Below are 23,909 nucleotides of genomic sequence, written 5' to 3'. Positions count from 1 at the left end.
ACCACTTGATTTATTCTCATTTTTTATTTATTGTGATGAAGGATTGGTCCGCCAACTCCAATTCCCCACCCCTATTCAAAGGGAAAAAAAGCGAAAGGTTTGGCATTTTAGATTCTCTCCCTCATTCACATTCTACTTTTTCCAGTTGAGAGAGAAAAAAAAACTCATAAAGCCAAAAGGGTCTTTGCTTGGCTGCTCCTCCATATTCTCTTTGAAATCCTCTAGCAATCCCTTCGTCAGGTATGGTTTTTCGGAGTTGCATCAATCATTTATAGATTTAGCAATTTGTAAGCAATTGAGCAATAATAATTCTCTTCATTGATAATATCGATCTTTAGCTTTGTGAGGAAAGTTGAACAACACTATATCAGCTTCAATTTAGCAGGTGCCCTTAAGCAGAACATGTGGATAAGAGTTACCAACCAAATCGGAGAATTGAAGAACCATCCATGTAAAAAATTTAGTGTAGCTGTATTGCACTAAAACAAAATCTTATTGTTCTCATTTGTATTCAAGAATATAGTTTCAATGGATAATAGCAATACACCATTGACAATATGAGGTTTTGCCAAAGCCATATCCATGAATTGAGCAGAAAATTCTTGGTTGAAACATAACCAAAGTTGCACAAGTTAACAATGTCACTTGCACCACAGATGTACATGAATATATTGTTTATTGTTGGGTATTTGAATTAAATTTCGAGAACGTACATTAAGACATCAAATTTTAAAGTATGTTGAGGGTTGGTTACCTGCCTATCTAATTTCTTAGTGCGCGATCTCACTCATGTTTCAATTACTCATTTCATACATAATCTTGACAGTGGTAATTGTTCCCAGACAATTAGTAATCTTTTTATCACTTCATTATGCAGGTCATCCGCCATTATACACTCTAAAGAATGAGCTGTAACGTCTTTGAAACATACTGATAGAGCAGAGGAATTCACCCCCCTGAGCCTGTTGCTGCTACTAACAACTTTTCCTTAGGAAAACAACATTGGAGCAAACAACTTTGGGACAATGAGCTAATTGAATCAATCATGGAAGAATATTTGCTTGGGGTGTTGACCATGAGAATCAGACAAATTCAGTGATGTCATATTATCTTCTTTGCTTGTAAAATGTTGCTCAAGATCAGTAGATGAATCTCCAAGCAGGGATTAGATGCCTCTCGCACCTTTGTCATTCACTCATTCTTGATAGCTCCTTCCTATTGGTTATAACAAAGGCATTGAGCAGATGTGTAACTGTCTAAGAGAGATTTAGTAGCAAAAGGGTCCTATAGTTTTTCGTTTACTATGATTCATTCAATGTAAAGGGCTTGAAAAAACCTTACTATTAGATAGAATGAAATTAAGAAAAAGAAAGTGAAAAGGGACAAGATATAGCATTACAATAGAAAATAACTTGTCGTAGGGGCAGAACATTTTGAGACACGATTGTTGTTTCTGTTTTATTCCTTAGCACGAAGTTTTCCCAATGTGTTTAGTCAAACAAAATCACTGTCTTATGATTATGATAGATCAGTCTCTAATAGTTTGACAAGAAAAAAAAAAAGTGGGGATAAGAATCACATTTATGTGTTTATAAGGCTTGGTAAGTTCTTTCTGTTTTTTGAGGATATGTTTCGATCACTCGTACACTAATTAGAGAATCCAAAAATTCTTAGGTATACACTTATACCCATTGATATGATGTAATTCCAAAGTATTGATCATGAAATAATTGTGTCCTGTATTGTTTATATTTCGTCGTACAAATAGGTGTTCTAATTTTGACAATATCACGCACGCTGAAATTTCAAATTTGTATGCTAGCTCAACAAGTTGGGATTAAATTTTTTTAAGTCATTATAGTGCAGAGAAGCGAGTTTTTATACGTCTCACGAAAAGGTTTATTCATTGAGACGATAGGATCCACTATAGGCACATAGCCACATACTGTTCTATGTTTTGAAAATTAAGCTGGGTCATTACAGGGGTCTGTCAAACTACCCTCCCCACTGGAGGCTTGTTTTGTTTTTTCTTCGTGGTATTTCAATAATCATGTCAGAACACTTTTGCTAAATTAATTTCGACTTATCGTTTATAGTTAATATAATCAGAAGTTTATCTTCATTATCCATTTATCCCCATATATAGCTAGCTATACTTCGTAGCCGTGCATTGCATGTTATGAACAGTTTTTTAGACTTACGTCCCTGTAAGTTTGCTAATTAGATTTCCGTCCCCAGTTTTTTTATTATTAGATTTCCATCCCCATTTTCACAGCATGACCAAGTCAGTTCTTTTTTATTGGATATCATCCAGTTAGTGTATGTGCAATATCAAATCTATCCCTCACCATATAAAATAACCAGAATACCCATTGACGATTTGAGGTTCACAAAACCTTAATCAATGAAATTGCCATTTGGCACCATCCAACGCATTTAATCCAACGCACACAAATAATTTTCATAAATAACTCTACTACCCTTCTCACCTAAAATTACCCCACTACCCTCACTCATTTTCACCTCTGTTGCCATGCGTCATTATCCTAACTAACCAAATGAATAGTATACAACACTCCAAATGATAGTAAAAATGATAGGTTTTGTAGAAATTATGTGGGCTAGAAAAAACAAAAGATAAGAGTTTAAGCCCAAATGCCCAACTGATTAATGATGATATCATCAAGCATCATCTTCATCTTCTTCATATGAGAACGAAGATCCATAATTGGGTTTTGAAACCCGCCAAACCCAAAGATAAGTCACCATAAAAATTCTCTATTAATCTTTTTGATCCATTTTCAACGATAACTATCTCTTATCAGTAATCAAAACTTCAAGATCACCATATATATATATATATATATATATATATATATATATATATATATATATATATATATAATTCAGGTCACATCCTTGTTGCTTACTCTTTCTCTGCCATCTCCTTTTTTTACTTTTGCTCATGGTGGTGAGATCCACTTGATTTGTCTATGGTGATGCTGGCGTTGGTGCTTTTTACGATCAGAACCAAGATCTTTCTTAAGTGCTCGACACTCATGATCGATCGGTGACAAGATGCCCAACAATTTTACAATGACTGCAAAATTTTGGGAGTTTTCCTAGTTGAACTTCTTGCAAGAATTCAAAGTTAGTATTCTCCACTTCAACGATATTTTTGTCGCGGGGACTGGTTTTGATAGATCTATGTCTACTAAGACGCGCATAGAAACCATTGGCTCTTTGGAGTGAATTTTCATCTACTCGAATTGGGGAACCGAGAGTTCTCCCCATGGCCATGAGGGTGTCCACTTCCCAGTACTCAAAGCGTAGTCCTGGGAATCTTGCCCAAACAAGTGATGTGCTTGGACTGTCTGTGCCTTTCAATACAGAAATTTGGTGCCCATTCAGATAGCCTAAGTTGTTGGTTACTGAGATACCATGAACCTCCACTTGCAAATGGATGCAAGCATAACTAAACATAACATTTTTTCTAATAAAAGCAAACTTGAGATCCTCAGCAGGATGTTAATCAGTCTATGTACCTTTGTATTAGAAAGCTCAAGTACTAACTAAACCAATTGATGGATCCCAATAACTAAAGCTTCAATTACTTTGATCACTTGGTTACAATACAAGCCAATCACTTCATCGTAATGTGAAAATTGTAGAGCTCTGAAAACCAAAGCATGAAACTGTGTTTTCCTTATTAGATATTTAATCGTTTGATATTGCTAAAATTGCGCGGATTCAATCTTCATAAAGTGATATTAAGGTTTTGATCACCGATCAGCACATAATGATTTATGATGGCCGGAATTTGGGCAGTGCCGGCCCTGACATTTTCGTGGCCCAAAGCGATGCACTAAATTGTGGCCCTATATGCAAAAAAAAAAAACAACAAGACAAAACAAAATACTTATATTATTCAACTTTAATCTGCCAATATAATCCGGGAGGGGGGCAAAAAGAAAACCTATAACTTAAAAATCATTCTTCTCTCATTTTTATATGCGAATTCACTAATTACACTTGAATAGTCAGCCTTTTCAACAACAACTTTTTCAATAGATAACATCGCTAATCCATTCAATCTATCTTGGGACATGGTCGAGCGAAGATAAGACTTGATCAACTTTAACTTGGAAAAACTTCTTTCACCGGAAGCAACTGTAACAGGTATAGTCAATAATATCCTATAAGCAACCCAAGCATTCGGAAAACAATGATCTCTTAATCTCAAATAATTCACCACATCAATCGCCTTCTTTGTCTCCTTCGGTAAAATTTCTCTTAAGATTCTTAATTCTGAAAATAAATCTTCTCCATCAATATCAGAAACATCTTCGTGTTTTAGAAACACTTCAAGGTGCTTACAAGAAACCTTCAAACTGTTAGCATCTACAGAGTTTAACTTTTCCACATTAAATAAAAACCCAAATAATCCTTCATATACTTGGAATTGTTCAAACCTGCTTCTCAATGAGAAAAGAGCTTGGTCCAAAATAAATACAAAATAATGGACTCTAAAAGATTCCTCAGCTGATAGTGGCGCCTCCTCGACAACATTTTCATCAAACTGCCTCTTTCTACGAATAATACGTTTCTCACGGAAAATAGGTTCAATTTGCATAGAAGTTGCAACATCTTTAGCTTCAGCCTTGGCCTCCTCAAATCCAGCTTCTCTATACTTTTCAAATGTAGAAATAAGTCCCTTCAGTTGATATATGGCAACATCAATGTGCATATCTTCAGCTTGCATTGTTTTACTAACAGAGTTCACAGCAAATAACAAATGATGCCAGATAACCATACCAAGCAAGAACTCAAAATTTTCCATCTCATGTGTTACTAGGGACTCAGCTTCACTCTTTGTTTTAGGGTCATCATTAGCATCTGCCAAGAAAATTAAAGCATCCCTTATCTTTGGCGCTTGATATCTTATTGTTTTAACACTTGCCACCACGACTTTCCCAAATGAAGTTTGAGACAATGACTTAACACTTAGACCTTTCTTACCTTTCTTTTCTTTGTATTTTACATGATCTTTGAAGACCTTCCACCGCTTTGTAGAAGAAGAAAACAACGAATATATGCGTTGTACCACTCCAAAAAAAGAGACAGCTTTAGAACAAGAGTTAGCCATATCACATAGAGCAAGGTTGAGACTGTGGCAACCACAAGGCGTGTACATTGCTCTTGGATTTATTTCAAGCAACCTCTTTTGCACACCTTTGTGTTTCCCTTTCATGTTAGATCCATTATCATATCCTTGTCCTCTTATATCACCGATTTCTAGCTGAAGAGAGTTCAGTGCATCTTTGAGTGTGTTAAAAAGTCCTAATCCCGAAGTGTCGTCCACCTATAGAAATCCTAAAAAGAATTCTTTTACCTTTTTCGGACTTGTAGAAACATCAACACACCGTATAACAATTGACATTTGTTCTTCATGGCTTATATCTGGGGTGCAATCAAGTATCACAGAAAAATATTTTGCTTCTTGGATCTTCTTTACAATGATACTTTTGGTCTCCTCTGCTAGCAAATGTATTAACTCATTCTGTATCTTGTGACTGAGATAATGGTAATGAATTTCTTTTTTTTGAATACGCCGAATATGTTCTTGCATTACAGGATCAAATTCGGCAATCATCTGAATTATGCCTAAGAAAATACCATTGTTCTCTTGATAATTCTTCTCTTTTGTCCCACGAAATGCTAAATTATTTCTAGCAAGAGCTTTCACAACTGAGAATATCCTCAGTAATATGTGACCCCAACGTTCTTTCTCTTTATTGATCTGTTCTTGCACACGTTTATCAATCGTTTCATTCTTTTTTCAATCTTATCTCTAATTCAATCCAACTGCTCATGCAACTAATGTGCCTACTACTTTTTTCATGACTTTTAAGCCTCTGTAAAAGATTCCTCCAATTTTTAAATCCATTATTCGCCATCTGAATATTGTTTCCGTCGTGCTTAAACAACTTGCAACAAAAGCAAAATACCCTATCCAAAGCATTGGAATATACAAGCCATCTTCTATCTTGCTTCTCTCCATTTGATAAGTGTTGAACATAATGAGTAGAAGAAAAATGCCTACCAAGATCATCTTTAGGAAAATCGATGATTGTTATCTCTTTTAGGGCCTCTTTCCACTAATAAATCTCTGTAATTTTGATCCATTTTATCCCAATTTCGCGGGTCATCAATGTTTACTGGCCCAAATAAGTCAGCCACATTTGTTTGTTGATTAAGTTCTTCATCAACGAAATCCTCATCATCTTCATCCACCAAATCTTCATTGTTTGCAGCCACCAAATTTTCATTGTCTTCAGCTACCAAGTATTCATGTGTGTCATTCATCATATGATCCTCATTATCATTGGCAATTGTATGTTCCTCATCTACCAAATCTTCATGTGGTGCATCCATCAAATTTTCATGTTCTTCATTCACTAAATCTTCATCAGAACTATCTTTTTCTTTGCCACTAGAAAAATACTTATGAATAGCTCCTGTTTGAGATTGAATAAGTTGTTCTGTTTTTTTTTTTTTTTCTTTTGCTACTACCAGATGCATGCATTCTAATTCTAGGAGGCATGATTGTAAACAACAAACACTCCAATCTAATTATCTAAATATTTAATACCAAAAACCAGCTAGAGTGAGTAGAGTTTTGTACCTTTACGTCTTTACTTCTTGAACAGACAAACAGCGACTTGAGTTTATCTTTTTTTTTTTTTTTTTTTTTTTTGGGTAGAAGTTTGGTTTTGGAACAGGCGAACAGCGACTTGGGTTTTTTTTTTTTTTTTTTTTGTTGTGTCCGTAGGTGGCTTTTTGAGAAACGTAATAAACTTCCCTTTTGTGGCCTTTTGTGGGTGAGTATAATGTGGCCCTTAAATTTGATACTGACTTGGTGGCCCAAAGCGGTGGCTTGGCTCGCTTTGCATCAGGGCCGGCGCTGAATTTGGGCTTCCAATACCCATGCATCAAAGTTCTGTTGGTGCTTTTTTTTTAAGGGAAGAAGATGGTGATGTCATCATGGCATCATCACTCACTAAAACGTGTTCTGCATGAGGTGTTTTCGATCATTTGATTTTCTGTGTGTGTATTAGATGATGATGACATGTGGCAGAAGAGGTGAAAATGAATGAGGATAGTTTGATAATTTTAATTGGTTAGGGGTAGTAGATGTCATTTAAGAAAATTATTTGTGTGCATTGGATTGAATGCGTAGGATGGTGCCACGTTGCAATTTGATTGATTTTGATTTTGTGAGAGTCAATGGGTATTTTGGTTATTTTACACGGTGAGGGATAGATTTGACATTGTAAATGTACTAACCAAACGACACCCAGTCAAAGAAGATTGACTTAGTCAGGCTGTGAAATTGGGGACGGAAGTCTAATAATAAAAGAACTGGGGATGGAAATCTAATTAGCAAACTTGCTGGGGACGTAAGTCTAAAAAACTGTGTTATGAAATGTAAACTTTCGGGAAAGTATATTTAGTGATGATAAGGTTGCATGATGGACTTGTTTTGGTAATATGTATTGCATATTAGCATGAAACTTTTATGTTCCTCCCACATAGAAATGCAGATAATATCTACTCACTTTGTTGTTCTAAATAGTAGAAACGAGGAAAGGGAAAGGTCGAAAGGACTTTGACTTTTGACTTGATGAAGAATGTCAACAAGTCTTTTTCTTTTGACCATAACTCAGATTCTACTTTGGAGAGGATACCTCACTCTTTTTAGGAAAAAGAATGTGCACAGTACCTCAAAGTTCATAAAAGAAACCACCATCACTAGTCTGACACTCCTATTTTCCATCCACATTGTCGTAGAAATGTCAAAGTTGTATAGTGTAGGAACTGTTATTTCAGAATGACTATTTCTACAAACTGCAAACACCACACGTATTGGAATTAATGGGTGTTCACGATTTGTGATTGGAAAACATACATTTTAGATCCGGTTTAGATAACTCTGAGAATCCAAGCTTTATCAAATCCGAAATCAACAATCAACCCCTTGATCTTCTATTGTATTCCTTTAGAATAGATTGGACGTTGTGTGGACAAAAATCTACCAACCCCCTTCTTTCTCTCAAGATCATAAACAAATTCAGATCAACTTTTCTTGCCGCTTTTTCAGAAAAATGAATAGTGAATTTCGGCAAGAGATAGAGTATTCTATTTATAGGCTACAACAGGGACCATGAGGAGAAATTAGGGTTGGGCCTCCTGACGGGCTTGGGCTTCCCATGTTCGCCCAGAACACACGGCCCAAGTCCGTCAACAAATGGCTTATTCCACTAAAGGCCATTGTTGCACTACCGCCCTAATCCCAAATTACGTGTCAGCGTTTATGGGCTCCATATTATATGCTCGTTGATCTCCCCGTGTTTAAGATATCGTATGTCTGTTGATTAAGTCAAGTTACTGACAACTACATTAATCAACTTCTTATGTCCTTGAGTAGTACCACTCAACCTCATTGTCATGTCGAAATAAATCCACTTGCAGGGTTTACATGACAATCTTTTTGAGCTCCTCAAGGGGACATCATCAACCCGACTTTTTGCAGGACATGGATTCCTTCTATAATCAACAGCACACCTTACATACAATGTCATTACCCAATCCATCAAGTTTGTTGTTTCACCAATGAATCTCACTCATTGATGATTTAAAATAATGTACAATGCACGTAAGTGCCCGTTATTATATCCGGATTAGGAGGACAAGCATCCATAATAACAGAGGTGTTTGTTCTCTTATATAGTCAGTATAAGGAGAAACAACCTCACTTAGTCATGTTCAATACACACAAAGTGTACTAGTGTAATCCTATAGTCAAGATAGACTAATACTAGATTATACTACAACCGTACCAATGGTTTGTCCAAATCCATCTAGGTTATGAACGATTACTTATACTTTATAAGGTACTGATGATATGATCTTCTGTGTGTCCACACCATATCATCTACAACATAAAGTATTAGACACATGCATATAACTAATAACATATATAATATGCATAATATTTTCCCATATGATTCTCATTCAAAATATTAAAAATTAAAGTTAATACAAAAATAATGTTTTTAGTATATAACCCTATCATATAGGCCAATTGAAAATTAGTTAGTTGATGCATGGTTATAAGTAGGCCATTACAATTTACAACATGGTTATAAAGTCCTTTGACGCGAAATAAAAAATGGCTCGTGTAGATGAAAGGTTAAAAGCATCTCTAGGTGGTAGTATAACCTATTCTTCAAATTTGAAGAAAACTTCAAAATTTCTCAGAATTCCATCTCTAGGTGGCCTCAAATTCGGTCGCATCACCTGCTTGTTCGTATTCTTGTTCGCAAATTTGGCAATTTGGATGTGGATGCGGAGCGACATTGGTAATGTCGCGTGCCATTAAAAATGTCGCCCCATTTTTTTTTTGACTTTGACCAACACTACACGCCAATGGTACTTTCATGTGCCACTACTAATGTCGCGTGGGGTTTTTTTTTTTTTTTTTTTTTTTTTTTTTTTTTAACTTTTGGAATGGTTGCGCGACACTCCTAATATCGCGTGGGTTGTTTTGGAATTGTACATGCAACACTCCAACTGTCGCACGGCAGTGGTAATGTCGTGTCGCATGGGTTGTTTTTTGCTAATGGAATTTGCGACCAAATTCTCCAAAAAATTTCTTCAAATTTGAAGAGTAAACTACCACCACCTAGAAACTAGATTTTGAACCCGTCCTATGAACGAGTGCAGTTATATAAATTATTCTGAAAAATATTTGCTATTATGCAAAACTATGAAATATGAATATTATAGTGATTGCTCATATAAATTATTCTGAAAAATATTTGCTACCATGCAAAACTATGAGATATGAATATTATATTGATTGCTCATTTAAATTTCTTGTAACGTGGAAACTCCACTCTCCATAAAAAGAAAAAACCCATCCATGAAAAAATCATTCAACTTCTTTTTGTTGTTGGAAAATAGAAATTTTATTGAAATCCTATGCGAGCTACTTTAGGCTCAACACTTAAGTTGGATTTCATGTAGTCATGCTTAAGCATTGAATACCATTTTTTTTTTGCAATTTATCGTACCTATGAACTTTAAGATAACAAATAAAATAACTTCCATCCTCATTTAATTTTGGGCTATTTAGTTTCGGGCAAGCTACGTCGACATACTATTCTAACATACTATCTTGACATACCCAGCCGACCCTCAGATCAAACAAAATCTAATGGCCAGATCTACTTCTAGAAAACCAAATAAATAAAAGAAAATGGGCCACAAATAACGGGGGCAAAAATGTCATTTTCTTTTAGAAAAAAAAAGAAAAACCCTTTCTTCTTCTTCATTCACATTGATTTGGGCCTTGTTTTGTTCAGGTAAAAAGGTAAAAATATGTATACGACTTTATGGTGCATATGTTTGTATCTATTGGTTTATAGTACTTGTTGGGGAATTTGAGTTACATATTAATCGAAAAATTGTGAGATAGTTTCTACAGAAGGATGTAAAAAGTTATGTAATTAGTCTTATGAGTATTTGAAAAGTGTGTCTAAGTGGGAGGGTGGGAAGTCATTCCAAGGCAGGTCCTATCCAAATGGAGAGCCTGTCTTCATTTAACCTTCCTCACCATAGAGAAGTAACAGAAGCGTAAGCTTTAAAATTATACTTTCAGCTCTGCTCTTGGTTGTTATTGTCACCTTTCTGTCATCAATGAATGAGATATGAAATTATCACAGTTCACATAATGCTAGTACTGTTGACAACATGAAAATGATTTACATGCACAAAAATAAAAGAGGTGGGTTTTTGTTAAAAAGCAACGTGAATGAAGAAGAAGAAAGGTTTTTTTTTTTTTTCTAAAAGAAAATGACAATTTTGCCCCGTTATTTGTGGCCCATTTTCTTTTATTTATTTGGTTTTCTAGAAGTAGATATGGCCATTAGATTTTGTTTGATCTGAGGGTCGGCTGGGTATGTCAAGATAGTATGTTATAATAGTATGTCGACGTAGTCGGCCCGATTTAGTTTTTGGGCCACTTTTTAATTGGATAATTTGCAATTGGTCACCAATTGATCGATTATTTGCGTTTGGGCCAAAATTGACGGTTGACTGTGTTGACTTTGAGTTGACCATCTTGTTCCATCTATAATTTTCTAAAAATGGCTAAAATGCCCTGCGCATGTCATGCACGTGACTTACTTGCGGACCAAATGCAAATATTACTAGTAATAGTATGACCAAATACTAAAAATTCAAAGTAATAGTCAAACACACAAAATCTAAGATTTGATTCAATGGTCATATATATAAGAATCTTTTTGTGACCACAACTTAACCAACTTACATCATGCACCTATGCCAAGTTAATTAGAAAAATTATCGGAAAAAAAAAAAAAAAATAATAATTAACAACAACCCAAAAGTGATGGGTGGAAGCAAAACAAAATGCATATTATTAATTTTTGCATAATTGTACGAATTAAATAGTCTCGATCATTACACAAATTTTTTTTGTAGTAGAAGCAAAACGAAACTTTACAAATATTATTATGAACACATTTGGGATTGTCATGCATAATTCAATTGCTATACTTAGAGGTTAGAAGGTGTTTGCTTTTCATTAGCTTTTATACTAAAATAATCGTAAGATATTGTTCAAATTGGACTATCTCAAGCCTAAATTTGAACAAGATTCTTACATCTATATAAAGATGACCGATTGTAGAAGACCTCGTATGATTTATTACCAGTGTTAGTCATGGGGTTGAACAATCTATTGTTGATTCAATTGATATCATTAGGTATAAATTAGAATATAATAAATGTTTGTAAAAGAGATCGAGTGAATATTTGAGTGGCCAGTTTATCCAATTAGAGAGTTTTAACTTTCAAGGAAGCGGTGGTGAACTTATGCTAATGGGAGAGGTGGAAGAATAGAGGGGTATATATAATAGATAATATAATTTTTTAAGGGTGAGTTTATAGACGTAATAAGGGGAGAATATTAACACTCTAAAATTATTGTTTAATGGTACCAAAAACATAAAATTGTACACCCCAATTAGGAGCTAATTTTATGTCAATTTAGAGTTGGTTATTATATTTAGGGTCAATTATCAATTACATGAAAGATGCATCATAATTAGAGCACTAGCATGTGTCCTGTGCTACGCATCAGTTCACCAAGTTGTAAAGAACTAAAATGAAAATTGTTAAAAAAACTAAAGAGAAACAATTGTTTGTAAATCTCTCACTAAGAAAAGAGAAACAATTTTCTAAAAATGGGGAAGATATACAATTCCTATACATAAATTTTAGCTTTTAAATTAAGAAGACTATCCTAAAATTATTGAAGAAGGAGGTGATTCAATTTTAATAGAGATTAGGGAGCCAATTGTAATTAATAAATAGGAGAGATGTAATTTAAATAAACGTAGGGAGGTGGTTCTAAAATCTTAAAATTGAGAGATTAGAAATACACTGTTCGGTTGAGAAGTGTGGTTCCTACAAACCCGGCTATCATATAGTGTAGATATACAATCGGAATTAGAACAAATTTAGGCCTTTTATTAAATGCCCAAGTCTTATCTCAAAATTAGAGTTTGGCCCCAAACTTTAACTATAAATTAGAGTTTGGTCATAATGGTAAATGTGTCAATATATAAAATATGGATTGGTAATCATCAATTTTGTCCTAAATGCAAATAAACGATCAATTGGTGACCTACTGCAAATTATCTAATTAAAAAGTGGCCCAAAAGCTAAATAGCCCTTTAATTTTCTCTGTCTTACATGCTTGAAGGGATAAATGATCTTGCTCTAAGAACCTCTTTAAACATAAGGGTTAGACTTTAATCCCATCAAAACCTATAAACCAATAAACGCCTATGTTAATAAGTTTCAAAAATAGCATCCAATTTAAAATATGTGGTTACAATGTATTAAGATCAAAATAAACACAATGAGACAATCTACTTAGAAATTACTATGATTGAGCTTACTAATTAGAAAGCTATTACTACAACAAACAACTTATATGCAACTTTAAGAAAAACTGACAGGTAAAGCTTTCTATAGTGCCATGTATAGAGATGAATATGCTTACACCCCAATTCAGTCTTCATAAATTCGTGAAAAAAAAAAAGCAAAATCAATTTTCCTGATTTTGCAAAGAGTTAGTTCAAAACTTGAGAGCACTTATTCATTAGCTCAAGAGACTGAGAGTCTTTAAACGGTTAATTTACAACTATGGAAAATAGTGAAAAGTGTCTCTTGAATGGGAAGCCTCGAAAAAATGCAAATGCTTTCGAAGTTTTTTTTTCGGATAAGTAATATTCATTAATATATGTTTTTGAAGTAGATATATGAAAGATAGAATAAAATAGTCTTTGTTATTCTGTAAACAAAACAATTAGGAGTTAAGGAGACTCGAACCTATATTAACTTGGTAGTCTTTAGTACATTTTGCGTCTGCCACCCGCTTCTACTAATACAGAAATAATTTCCTTAAGTAAAGGTATGTTGAACAATAATACATTTTCGATAATAATACATTTTTGATAAGGCCAGCTACTCTATTTACTTATCTAAATACATGAGAAAAGCGTGGATGTTATGGCAGTACCAATTGTATAACTCTCTTGGAAACGATCGGAGATGTTTCGAAGTTGATTTTCTAGAATTTGTTATGCGTGTCAACAGTGCCAACCAAATTTTTGAAAATTTTATATCGAATTATCTCCTTCTGGTTGTTGCAAAATAGGTTAAATAACCGTAGTCCCCTTCCATGTATTTTACTTCTTTGCTTGTATGGGAAAACCTATCAGTATTCGGCTAACTTTTCAGATTTTAATAGGGTGAATAATAAGTTTCAGTGTAGAACTGTAGAACAACTATCTCAACTACTTCATTATTGAATATTTAAGCTTGATGCAAAGATGTTACATATAATCAACATAGTGATAACAACAAATTGGACCTGAGCATCGTGACCAAACTATGCAATACTGTGAAATTTGAAACGATGCTTCACACCTTAGCTTCATGTCCATTTAGGTAGTTACCTAGCCAACATTATTCCATATTCTCCAGCTTGTCCTGGCCATGTGCAAATGAGATTCCATCTCTTGAGTGAATTGTGGATGTTTTGAACTTCTTGTCAATTTTGGCAGAACTCATCAAGTTCTTTTGGAAACTGTATGATGCCATTCCAGTTCCTAAACATTGCAACTCACGAAGTTCTTTGAGTATCTAAACATTAATGAATCCAATTTCCATATGGCCATAATGTCATTATATCCATATTCATATCCATAAATAATAAGACCAACTTAAAGGCATGCTGAGAATAGTATAAGTGGCCGAAAATCACAGTGCATTATTGTAAGAATAAATTAAGATCTACGTAGGGTTAGGGACCAACTTCGATTCTTTTCATTGAAAAATCAAGTGACGATGCAAGGTGGAGCAACATAGTTTCCTATTTTTTTTCCCCAAACACTACAATGATGTATGAGGTTATTGAGATAAGAAATCTGAAACTAAGAAAACCTAAAGCTATAATAGAATAATTGATGACAGTAAGCTCAAATCTGATTTTGCAATTATGATAGACTAAAAAAAAGGGTTATTATCATTAATCCCATTATATTACAAACATGCAAGCTAATATAACAAATTGTATTATAAAGTTGCCTAAATCATTAAACACACTAAATTATTGCGTGCTATTATTTAAGGGAATGTGCAAAACACATGAAATTCCAAATAGTACAGGTGGAAAGCACCTGTGCCTGCTTGCGTAACAAAGAACAATTTTGTTATCCTCCAAAATTCAAACCTTTATTTTGCTCTAAGCATAAACATAATACATAAATCACATTACCGACCTATGCTAAACAAACATCTCCTATTGTGCCTCGTGTGTGACAATCATGTTGTTGCAAGCAGGGAAGTCGCCACCTTGGTCCCTTTTTTTTTTCTAGGTGCCACCTTGCCACTAATCATAGTTAGTTATTTTATATAAGCATTAAGCAAAACTGCAGTTGATTCATCAAGTGTAAAGTCAAAGTTTAGATATCTGGTAATTAAAAACTACCTAAGATTCTTGTTTTTGTAGTAATGATACCAATCAAATTTAACTCTTCTGGTTTCTTCCAAGTGATAGAGAAAAGACGTGTTTCTTGCTATGGGACTCTAAGTACTGGTAGTGATTGCTTCCATGTGCCCTGATAGGCTTTCAATTCAAGAATGCAAAAACATCTATGAAATTACGCTAGGTCTCAAAATGGAACTAACAACACACTTCAAAGATATCTAAAACACTTCCGGGATGTCCGAAGTTACAAAAAAATAATAATAATAATAATAATAATAATAATAATAATAATATATATATATATATATATATATATATATATATATATATATATATATATATATATATATATATATTATTTTTTAATATATATATATAGAAAAGGCGTGTTTCTTGCTATGGGACTCTAAGTACTGGTAGTGATTGCTTCCATGTGCCCTGATAGGCTTTCAATTCAAGAATGCAAAAACATCTATGAAATTACGCTAGGTCTCAAAATGGAACTAACAACACACTTCAGCATATCTAAAACACTTCCAGGATGTCCGAAGTTAAAAAAATAAAAAAAAATAAATAATAATATATATATATATATATATATATATATATATATATATATATATATATATATATATATATATAATCTACACATTTATAGTGATTTTAATGGTTAACTTTCATTGAACTAAAAGAAGTATAAGTCATCTTCTTACTTACATTTTGCCATCTCGCTCACAGAGCCCAATTAATCTTTTGCTTAGCTTGCTGAAAATCTTCTCCACTACCATTAGTTTACGGTCGCTTATGTGAGAGAATTCACTCTTTGTAGGATGGCATGCTTTAGTGGGATTTTGGTGTTCATCCCTATTTCAAGGATTGGGTGGCTCAGCAGCGGGCGGACTTGATTCACATCCTTGTTCAGCTGTCCTGTCATGATAAACTTCACAGTAGAGTAGTAGAGTAAGTATAAATGAAAGTTATGGTTTTATTGCCGAAATTTCCTATAAGCCACTTGAAACCATAGGTTGTCAAAACAGACTATTGAAACCTTAATTTTCCACTGACAAAACTCACAAAAGAACTCTACATGGATAATCTATAGAAGAGGGAGATTGGGCTTACAGGTGCATCATCGTGGGTGAGAGGAAGACAGTATACATATGTTTGTTTAACTCTATTTTACTAATGCTTTAAGGGAGGTTTTCTCTACAATGCTCAGGGTTCCAATACATCCTTGGTTTTCATAAGCCTACGCCACTACTTTAGACCTAGGCGGTCTAAAAATATTAAATAACTAAACCCCACAACAAAGTAACTGCGAACTTAATGCTTGCATGCTTGGCTCTTGGTTGGTTCTCATGCTAAAAACTTGTCAGCTTATTAGGTTAATATCATTAGACAACAATGTATTTAGAAATATTCAAGCAAAGCGATGTACGGTGTTAAACAATAGGTTCTTGCTACACTTTTTCTTACCATAATATATATAATAGCTTAGAAGAAACTTACATTATAGATCAGAGAACATTGGACCACACTCATGATAATCTTAAATTGAAGGTAATTTTAGTCTTTAAATAAATTATGAGTACCCATGCATATCAAATGCCATAACACAGGTTGAGCTTCAACATGCCTACCAATCGAGCGATTATATGAAAGATTAGCAAAACCTATACTAAATAAATATATTTAAAAACTGAGTAAGAGCATCCCAATAGTATACTCAAATCTCAAATTTGAGTGGATTATTAATCTCATAAGCACCCCTGATGGTTCCCTTCTACCATTCAGCTTCCCCAGCCTTTTGCGATTTTCCATGGTTTATCAATTATCACGCCGGTATGCATGATTTCTTAGTCAAAGGTGTTCACTCACTACAATAGATAAGACTTTTAGCGACGAAAATAACTGTCGGCAAAAGTAATAAAAACGTCGGTAATTGTTAATAGCGATATTTTTATGATCGTCGCTCCGTCATCGCAAGAAGTATAGTCGCAAAAGATCTGAAGCTACAAAACGAAAACGTCGGAAAAGGTTAATTATTAACGACGTTTTATAATGTCGATAGTGCCCAGAAAAACGTCAGTATATATATTTTGTATTTGATTGTTTAAAACGTGGCAAAAACTATATTCTAGCGACGGTTTAAGAAACCGTTGGAAATACCGAATACTACCAACGTTCTGTATCGTGGCAAAACACCAGTTTTTCGTTACTTTAAATTAGTATTGCGACATTATCTATCGTTGCTAAAGAGGGATTAGTAACGACGTTTTGACAAAACGTCGGTAGTAGTAAGAATTACCGACGTTTTATTTCGTGGCAAGAACACCAATTTTTCGCTACTTGAATTAATATTGTGACGTTATTTATCGTGGCTAAAGATTAACTTTTAGTGACGTGGTTCTCATCGTTGTAAACTTCTATTACCGACGTTTTGTTTCATGGTAACAATACCATATTTTTGGCTACTAAATCGATATAACGACATTATTTACCGTCGCTGGAAATAGACTTTTGGCGACGTTTTTAAAATTTTTCGCAAATTATATACTTGTAGGAACGCTTTTGTGCGTCACTATACATTAATTTTTAGTGGCGCTTTGACAAATCGCCGAATTTTTTTTTTTACCCTGGTTTTATTCAATTACATACTTACATGAATTCGATTCTTTCAATGACAAAACTTAAAATAATCATATAAATAACTTCAATTCAATCACATTAAATTTAACCAACAACATTCCCAAAAATAATTTATAAAAATCGCTCTCTCCATGTTTAAGAGTAATGTGATTCGTTACATACATATAATAGTCTTATAAACAACAAAACATCAAAAGAAATTGTTTGAACATCAAACATCTATTGCATAGTACTTTATATCCCAAAAAAAAATATGTCCAAAAAAACCCATATAAATTGTTTCTTCCAAACCGCATGAGAACCTGTAAACAAAATATGACAATATTTAGTTCACATCCACTGAAATGTCAAACCAAGATATGGCAACATGTATTTAAAGATAATCCAAATAATCCAACTCTAGACATGTAATTTAAATAACAAACTATACCCCTCGTTGGCTCTTAGAATTCACATACACATAATTAAAATCTAAGAATTAATCACTTATAATGATATTTATTTAACGTAGAAATATGGAATATGTTAGTATGTACAACGATAAAAAACGAGATACTAAATACTAACACTAATCTAATTAGTGTTTTACTCTCCATTTTAATATAATTTAACTCCTAGGCTGGTATGGGCCATCCCCCTGACAGGCCATCTTTTGACATATCTTTGCTAGCTATAACACCCCATTTACTCCATAGTTTGCTACAAAAAATTTAGCACAACTAAGTAGCAAGCATATCCACCTCCAACACTGCTGCAAGTTAAAAATATCTCCATTCACCAAACTAAAAGAATTTCTTACCAATTTAGCAAAGTAACTCCATTATTGCACTCTCTCCCTTAATTCTTCAAGCCATTACTTATCGTATACTATAGCGTAAAAAAACCCAAGACGTGAGCGGGTTTGACTCACATAAGTCCAAACTATAACTAAAATATAAAACAACCTCTACACATCATATCGCATTCTAAAAAAAAATCGGCAGAGTTTCCTTTGTATTTCCAACATTTCATAAATTTAAAACCTGTCCTAACCTGAAATTCAAATAATATACTTCCGTTTAATATATATAAAAAAAAAAACCTCAACCATAAACCCGACTACTAAAAGATATATTGATTCAAGTGGAACCGGCTACTTAACCATCTTGACAAGTGCAAGTTAAATCAAGTAGCTACATCGCCACGAAAGCAATCTTTTACCCAAGATTGCTTAACGCTAATTATCGTCATCACTTCTAAATAATGAATGCAGTATAATCTTGTTTCATAATTCAATAATGCGAAAAAAAATAGCTAAATTATTACAAAACAAGTTAAAAGGAATCAATTTGAACTAAAGAATTAAGGTTCCTTATCCTAGCGGAAGCTACGGTTATGGTGAGAAAGCTTACATGGTTGATACTTATCAAACAAGCTTGTACGTCTCTATCATTTATTCTCAAATGACCAACGTTAGTCACTTAGTCAATGCATGTATATAATAATTAAACAAGGTTAATTACTTGGTGCTTGCATTTTATTAGTCTAGCAACCTATATTCTAGTTCTCTATGTAGAACGGTAGGTACCTGTTCGTCCACTTTCAGCTACTTTACAATTTTTATTACATTTCGTTTATATAAATCTTTATACAAATAACAATTAACAAAGTTTCAAAATAAACACGTTAGCAACACGCAATATAATCAATATTATCAAAGGATTTAGATCATGTTGAACACGTACGAAAACATAATTAACCAAAATTTATCAATAATAAAACATTTTAAACACTCGACTACCTTGTACAAGGGGTAAGGTAATAATACCAATCATGGTGATAAATTCTAAACTAGACCATGACTTGTACAAAATGTACCAGTCATGGTGGGTGGCATAGGATAAGAGAAGTTTGGTTGGGTTGCTTACACTAAGTTAGGAAAGGTTAATTTGAACTATTGTGTGAAGGGTGAAATAATTGTTAAGTGGATCATTATTTAAAGTTTGGCAGAGACAGTGAGAAGTTCGGCCATTGTCTCGTTCCATTACCGGACTTGACGTTGGGTATAGCCCTTTGGGAACACCTACAAAAGAGTTTTAGAGACATCCTAGGTAATTTATGAGGAAAAATAATAAGCTAAAGCACCTATATAAATATTGATGGCATGAGCCAAGAGGAGTACACGCTGAAACAAGAAGTATTGTACTCATAGGCGTGAGACGGCACACGGCAAATGTACCCAATTATATCATTTTACTAGCGAATTTGATTAGGGGTGGCATAGAGATTGGTAATCTCTAAATCTCTCATAGCCTAGTAGACAATCAGTGTCAATTTGTATTTGATGGTGAAATCACTTTCTTACGAATCATAGAATGCAAAATATTTCATTTACAATATCAAAGTAAAAGCACACTTATCCCCGCTTGGGTTTTCTACTTTATCTATATAGATTTACCAAGAGAAAAAATAATTGGATGTTACTAAAGGGATGCAATTTGGTTTCTCACGAAGATCACAAAGTCCAAAGAGTCATATAAAAGAAAATCACAAATACAAAAATCACCAAGTTAGAACTTTACAAGAGAAGGAAAAGTAACAAGATTCCATCAACATTGTAATAGCAGAAATCATACAACCACGTTTTTAGTGGTTTTACTCATGTTTATACCATATACTATTCAAATGGTCCTGCTATATTTATGTTTTCACAATACTCACCTTGTAAAACATGCTTCCTTGCTTTTAGCATCCCGAGCGAGATATCCACTAGTTTGACTTGTTTACAAATTGTTAAACTATACGACTATTATCAGAAGTATATAAGGAAGCGTGCAAAACTACCCACTAAGACCCGCTTTCTTGAGAGAGAAACCTATGTTCTTGAGATAGAAGCCTATGGACCCTTTCTCAATCTCAATAGGAATTGAGGGAGCTCATGGGGACTTCTAGCTACAGGACCAGTTACAAGTCCTCAAGAAAGATCAAATCACGCAGAGATTCCGCCCTTTGCGCTCCTACACAAGGAATGGCTCTTAACATGACCTACACCCTTTATAAGATAATAATTTTTGCTCTTGTTCCCCTAGAGCTAGGGGTGGGAATTTGGCCCTAACGACCCTAACCCGGCCCTGACCGACCCGACCCTAAGCCCTATAAAACCCTCACAACTAAAGCCCTCACAGAGTTTAGGGCCCGCCCCTAATGCCTTCTAGTAAGGTGGCTAGGGCTAAGATTCTAAAACATAGGTCCCGACCCTAACCAAGCCCTAACCGCCCCCTAACCGCCCTGTTTCACACTTTCACTATAAATACACATACCATAATTGTCAACTCTTTGTTAAATATTTTCAATTAAAATAACATTGTCCTTTGTAATTTATCACTTACACCCAAGGGTACTTCCAATAACTTGTCTTATATAACAAAACTTGTCAACTTAATGTACCATGAAGAACAATGAGCACTAGCCTAATAAAAATAAGACTTTATTCCTTTGATCATCAAGTCAAAGTCCATAACTTATTATTCTCAATTTCTTTTTCTCACTTATTTCTTATAAATTATATTTTTCTTCACATCCAAGCCAAGTCTAAAACTAAAGATTTCCTTCCACACCATTAAAGCAAAATACAGAGCAGACATTTGTAACATAGAAACCAAAAAACAACCTTTGTCAGAAAAATGACATTTATAATCTCAAACCTTTCTCCATCACTTGTTCAAAAGCCAATATTTTCATTTCCATATACAAAGCTTGAACCACTTTTAAATTAGAAGAAAGGTAATATTATATTTGTTTGAATCTATTATAGAAATAATTTATGATATTACAAATAGTTTAACAACTTCCATGACCCTTAACCAAAACTATTATGTTTCTTCTTTATATCTATTACTTCTTCCTTTAAAATGATAATATAATTATTTGTCTATGTATTTCAATTTAAAATGTAATTTTAGTGAGGTTTGAGTACAAGGAAGAACAAATTTGAACTCTCGATGTACTTGATTCATTAGATTGTGGATGTGCATTTTTAAATTTTGGACTTATACAAGATTATTACTAGATTGGTTGGACTTTGAGTTTGTAGATTATTGTACATTTTGTAATATAAATGAGTTTTAAAACCGATGTAGTAAAAAAAAAAAATATATAGGCGGCCCCCCCGCCCTAAAGCCTTTAAAGAGGGCTTAGGGTAGGGTGCGGCTCGAGGTTTAGACTTGTGACCGGCGACCCGCCCTATGTTGACTTTAGGCGGTAGGGCCGACCGACCCTAATATTTGAAGGGTTTTAAATGTTTAGGGCGGGCTAGCCCGACCGCCCATTGCCCCACTGCACGGAGCCCATTCCTTGGCTTGAATATAGAGTATGAGGGGAAGTTACCTTATAGAGCTCCAAGGAGGAAAGCTACGTTGAGATGCTTGCTTAGATTAGATGGTTAGCTCGGTAGATGCTTTCTTGTAGCTCTACCTTTGAAAAAGCACTTCTCTTGCGTTCTTGAGTTAGCTCTTTGTCTTGTAGCTACTACCGATATGCTATGCAAGTGGTAGAATGCTACTAATTGATGCTTAAGCACTCACGGCTTCTTTCGGGGGCTTGGTTGAGCCTCATGCATGTATCTTGAACCTAGGCATAGCCGCTAAGGAACCCAAGAAATTGCACTACTTCGACACACTTATTTCGGGACCGCTTGATTCAAAGATGCAGAAGGCAACATCGGACGTTAATCGGGGAAGCATCAAAGAACAAGCACACATCTTTTGCGGTCTTTCTAAACCTCATTATATTAAAATTCGGTGTTAGCCTTTAGGATTTTATCCCTAATCTTGAGTGTTGAACCATAGGTTCGGCACAAAGAGGAATCTTTCTTAGACTTCGGTTTCCGTTTTGTACAAGTCATGGTGGGTGGCATAGGATAAGGGCTTATAGTGATGGTTCATGTGCACTATGTAAGTTTGTTTTGCAAAGACATTGTAAGTAGGAAGAAAAACAAGAACAAGGAAGCGAGAACTAGAACGAGAGAAGCCATGACTTACATTTGCTGAGACATGAGACCATGGATCTAACTTCTTTATATGCTTTTCTTAACTGAAAAATAGTTAGTAATGAGTGGGTGCCACTCACATTGAATTTTGAAATTTAATATGAAATAAGGCATGTTGGCTTGTAAAACTACATTGAGAGGCAAACTAATCAATCAGTATCAATCTACTTTAGATACTAGAGTAAAGTACATTGAAGCTACACTGCTTCAATATATATACTCATTTTTCCCCCCCATAATGACTTCAATATACTCTAGATGTCTTAAAGTTTTCTTTCTTCAATGTAAACATGACAAGAGTACGATTCTATACTATCCTCCCTAAGATGATTTCTATGGACTAATTTCTAAAGCAATTTGTTGTACAAACAGAATATACTTCAATACTTCCTTTGCTTGCCCAATCGAGCACCCATAAGCAAATTTATTGTAGTGATACTTCTAGACGTGAGGTTGCAGAGGCAGCTACTTATTAGTTAGCATTCATTCAATTCTAGCTAATAGTCTATAGTGTGAAACTTTGACCAAATCACCGAATGATGCTTTATTTTCACAACCTCTCATAAAAGAGTAAAAGTCCAAACTATTATTGAATAGTCCCAAATGTTATGTCCCCATTATATGTGGGCACAACTGATGTAGCACCTGACTACGACAAAGCCTTGATTGATGGCGGGGCGGATCTAGAATTATATGGCAACAGTAGTTGAAAGCGAAAGTTATGTACAACCCATCGACGATGGCAGAACTAACTAACCTAAACAATTGAAGGCATGAAAGAAAAATCCAATAAAACAACTAGGAAACATGGAGAGTTATTCAAAATCATGGCAGCAGAAAAACTTATTTCAAATGATAAAGGGAGCAAAGGTTGTTCGTACCACAATTAAGGAGCATTCTGGAACTTCGACATAAGGAAGTCCAATGCACGTTGTTGCTCATCGATTCTTGCCTTTTGGGCATCCATTTCATGTTGTTGGGCATTCATTCTCTCAGGTCAATTACGTAACTCCTCGAAATGGCTCTCGCGATCTGGCCGCCCTCCTCCTCACGGTGATCCACCTCAGATTCACATATCCACCTCCG

The 23,909-nt window shown here is 34.4% G+C and overlaps 1 protein-coding gene and 1 pseudogene across 1 annotated transcript; both read right to left on the bottom strand.

Moving 5' to 3' along the window:
* Positions 1-3,976: 3,976 nt before the first annotated feature.
* LOC147476747 (uncharacterized) lies at positions 3,977-4,633 on the bottom strand. The gene has a single exon (XM_086585814.1). It carries the CDS (start codon positions 4,631-4,633, stop codon positions 3,977-3,979), a length of 657 nt encoding a protein of 218 aa, XP_086441940.1.
* A 37-nt stretch (positions 4,634-4,670) lies between these two features.
* Positions 4,671-5,957, bottom strand: LOC147476746 (uncharacterized; annotated as a pseudogene).
* Positions 5,958-23,909: the final 17,952 nt, after the last annotated feature.

This window comes from Coptis chinensis, chromosome 9 (genome assembly GCF_015680905.1).
Source record: "Coptis chinensis isolate HL-2020 chromosome 9, ASM1568090v1, whole genome shotgun sequence".
NCBI classification, from domain to species: domain Eukaryota; kingdom Viridiplantae; phylum Streptophyta; class Magnoliopsida; order Ranunculales; family Ranunculaceae; genus Coptis; species Coptis chinensis.
This window is presented reverse-complemented; position numbering and strand designations above follow the sequence as displayed.

What these genes read in the sequence shown, in the direction of transcription:
- LOC147476747 (XM_086585814.1), bottom strand. Translation starts at nt 4,633, where the DNA reads ATGCAAATTGAACCTATTTTCCGTGAGAAACGTATTATTCGTAGAAAG.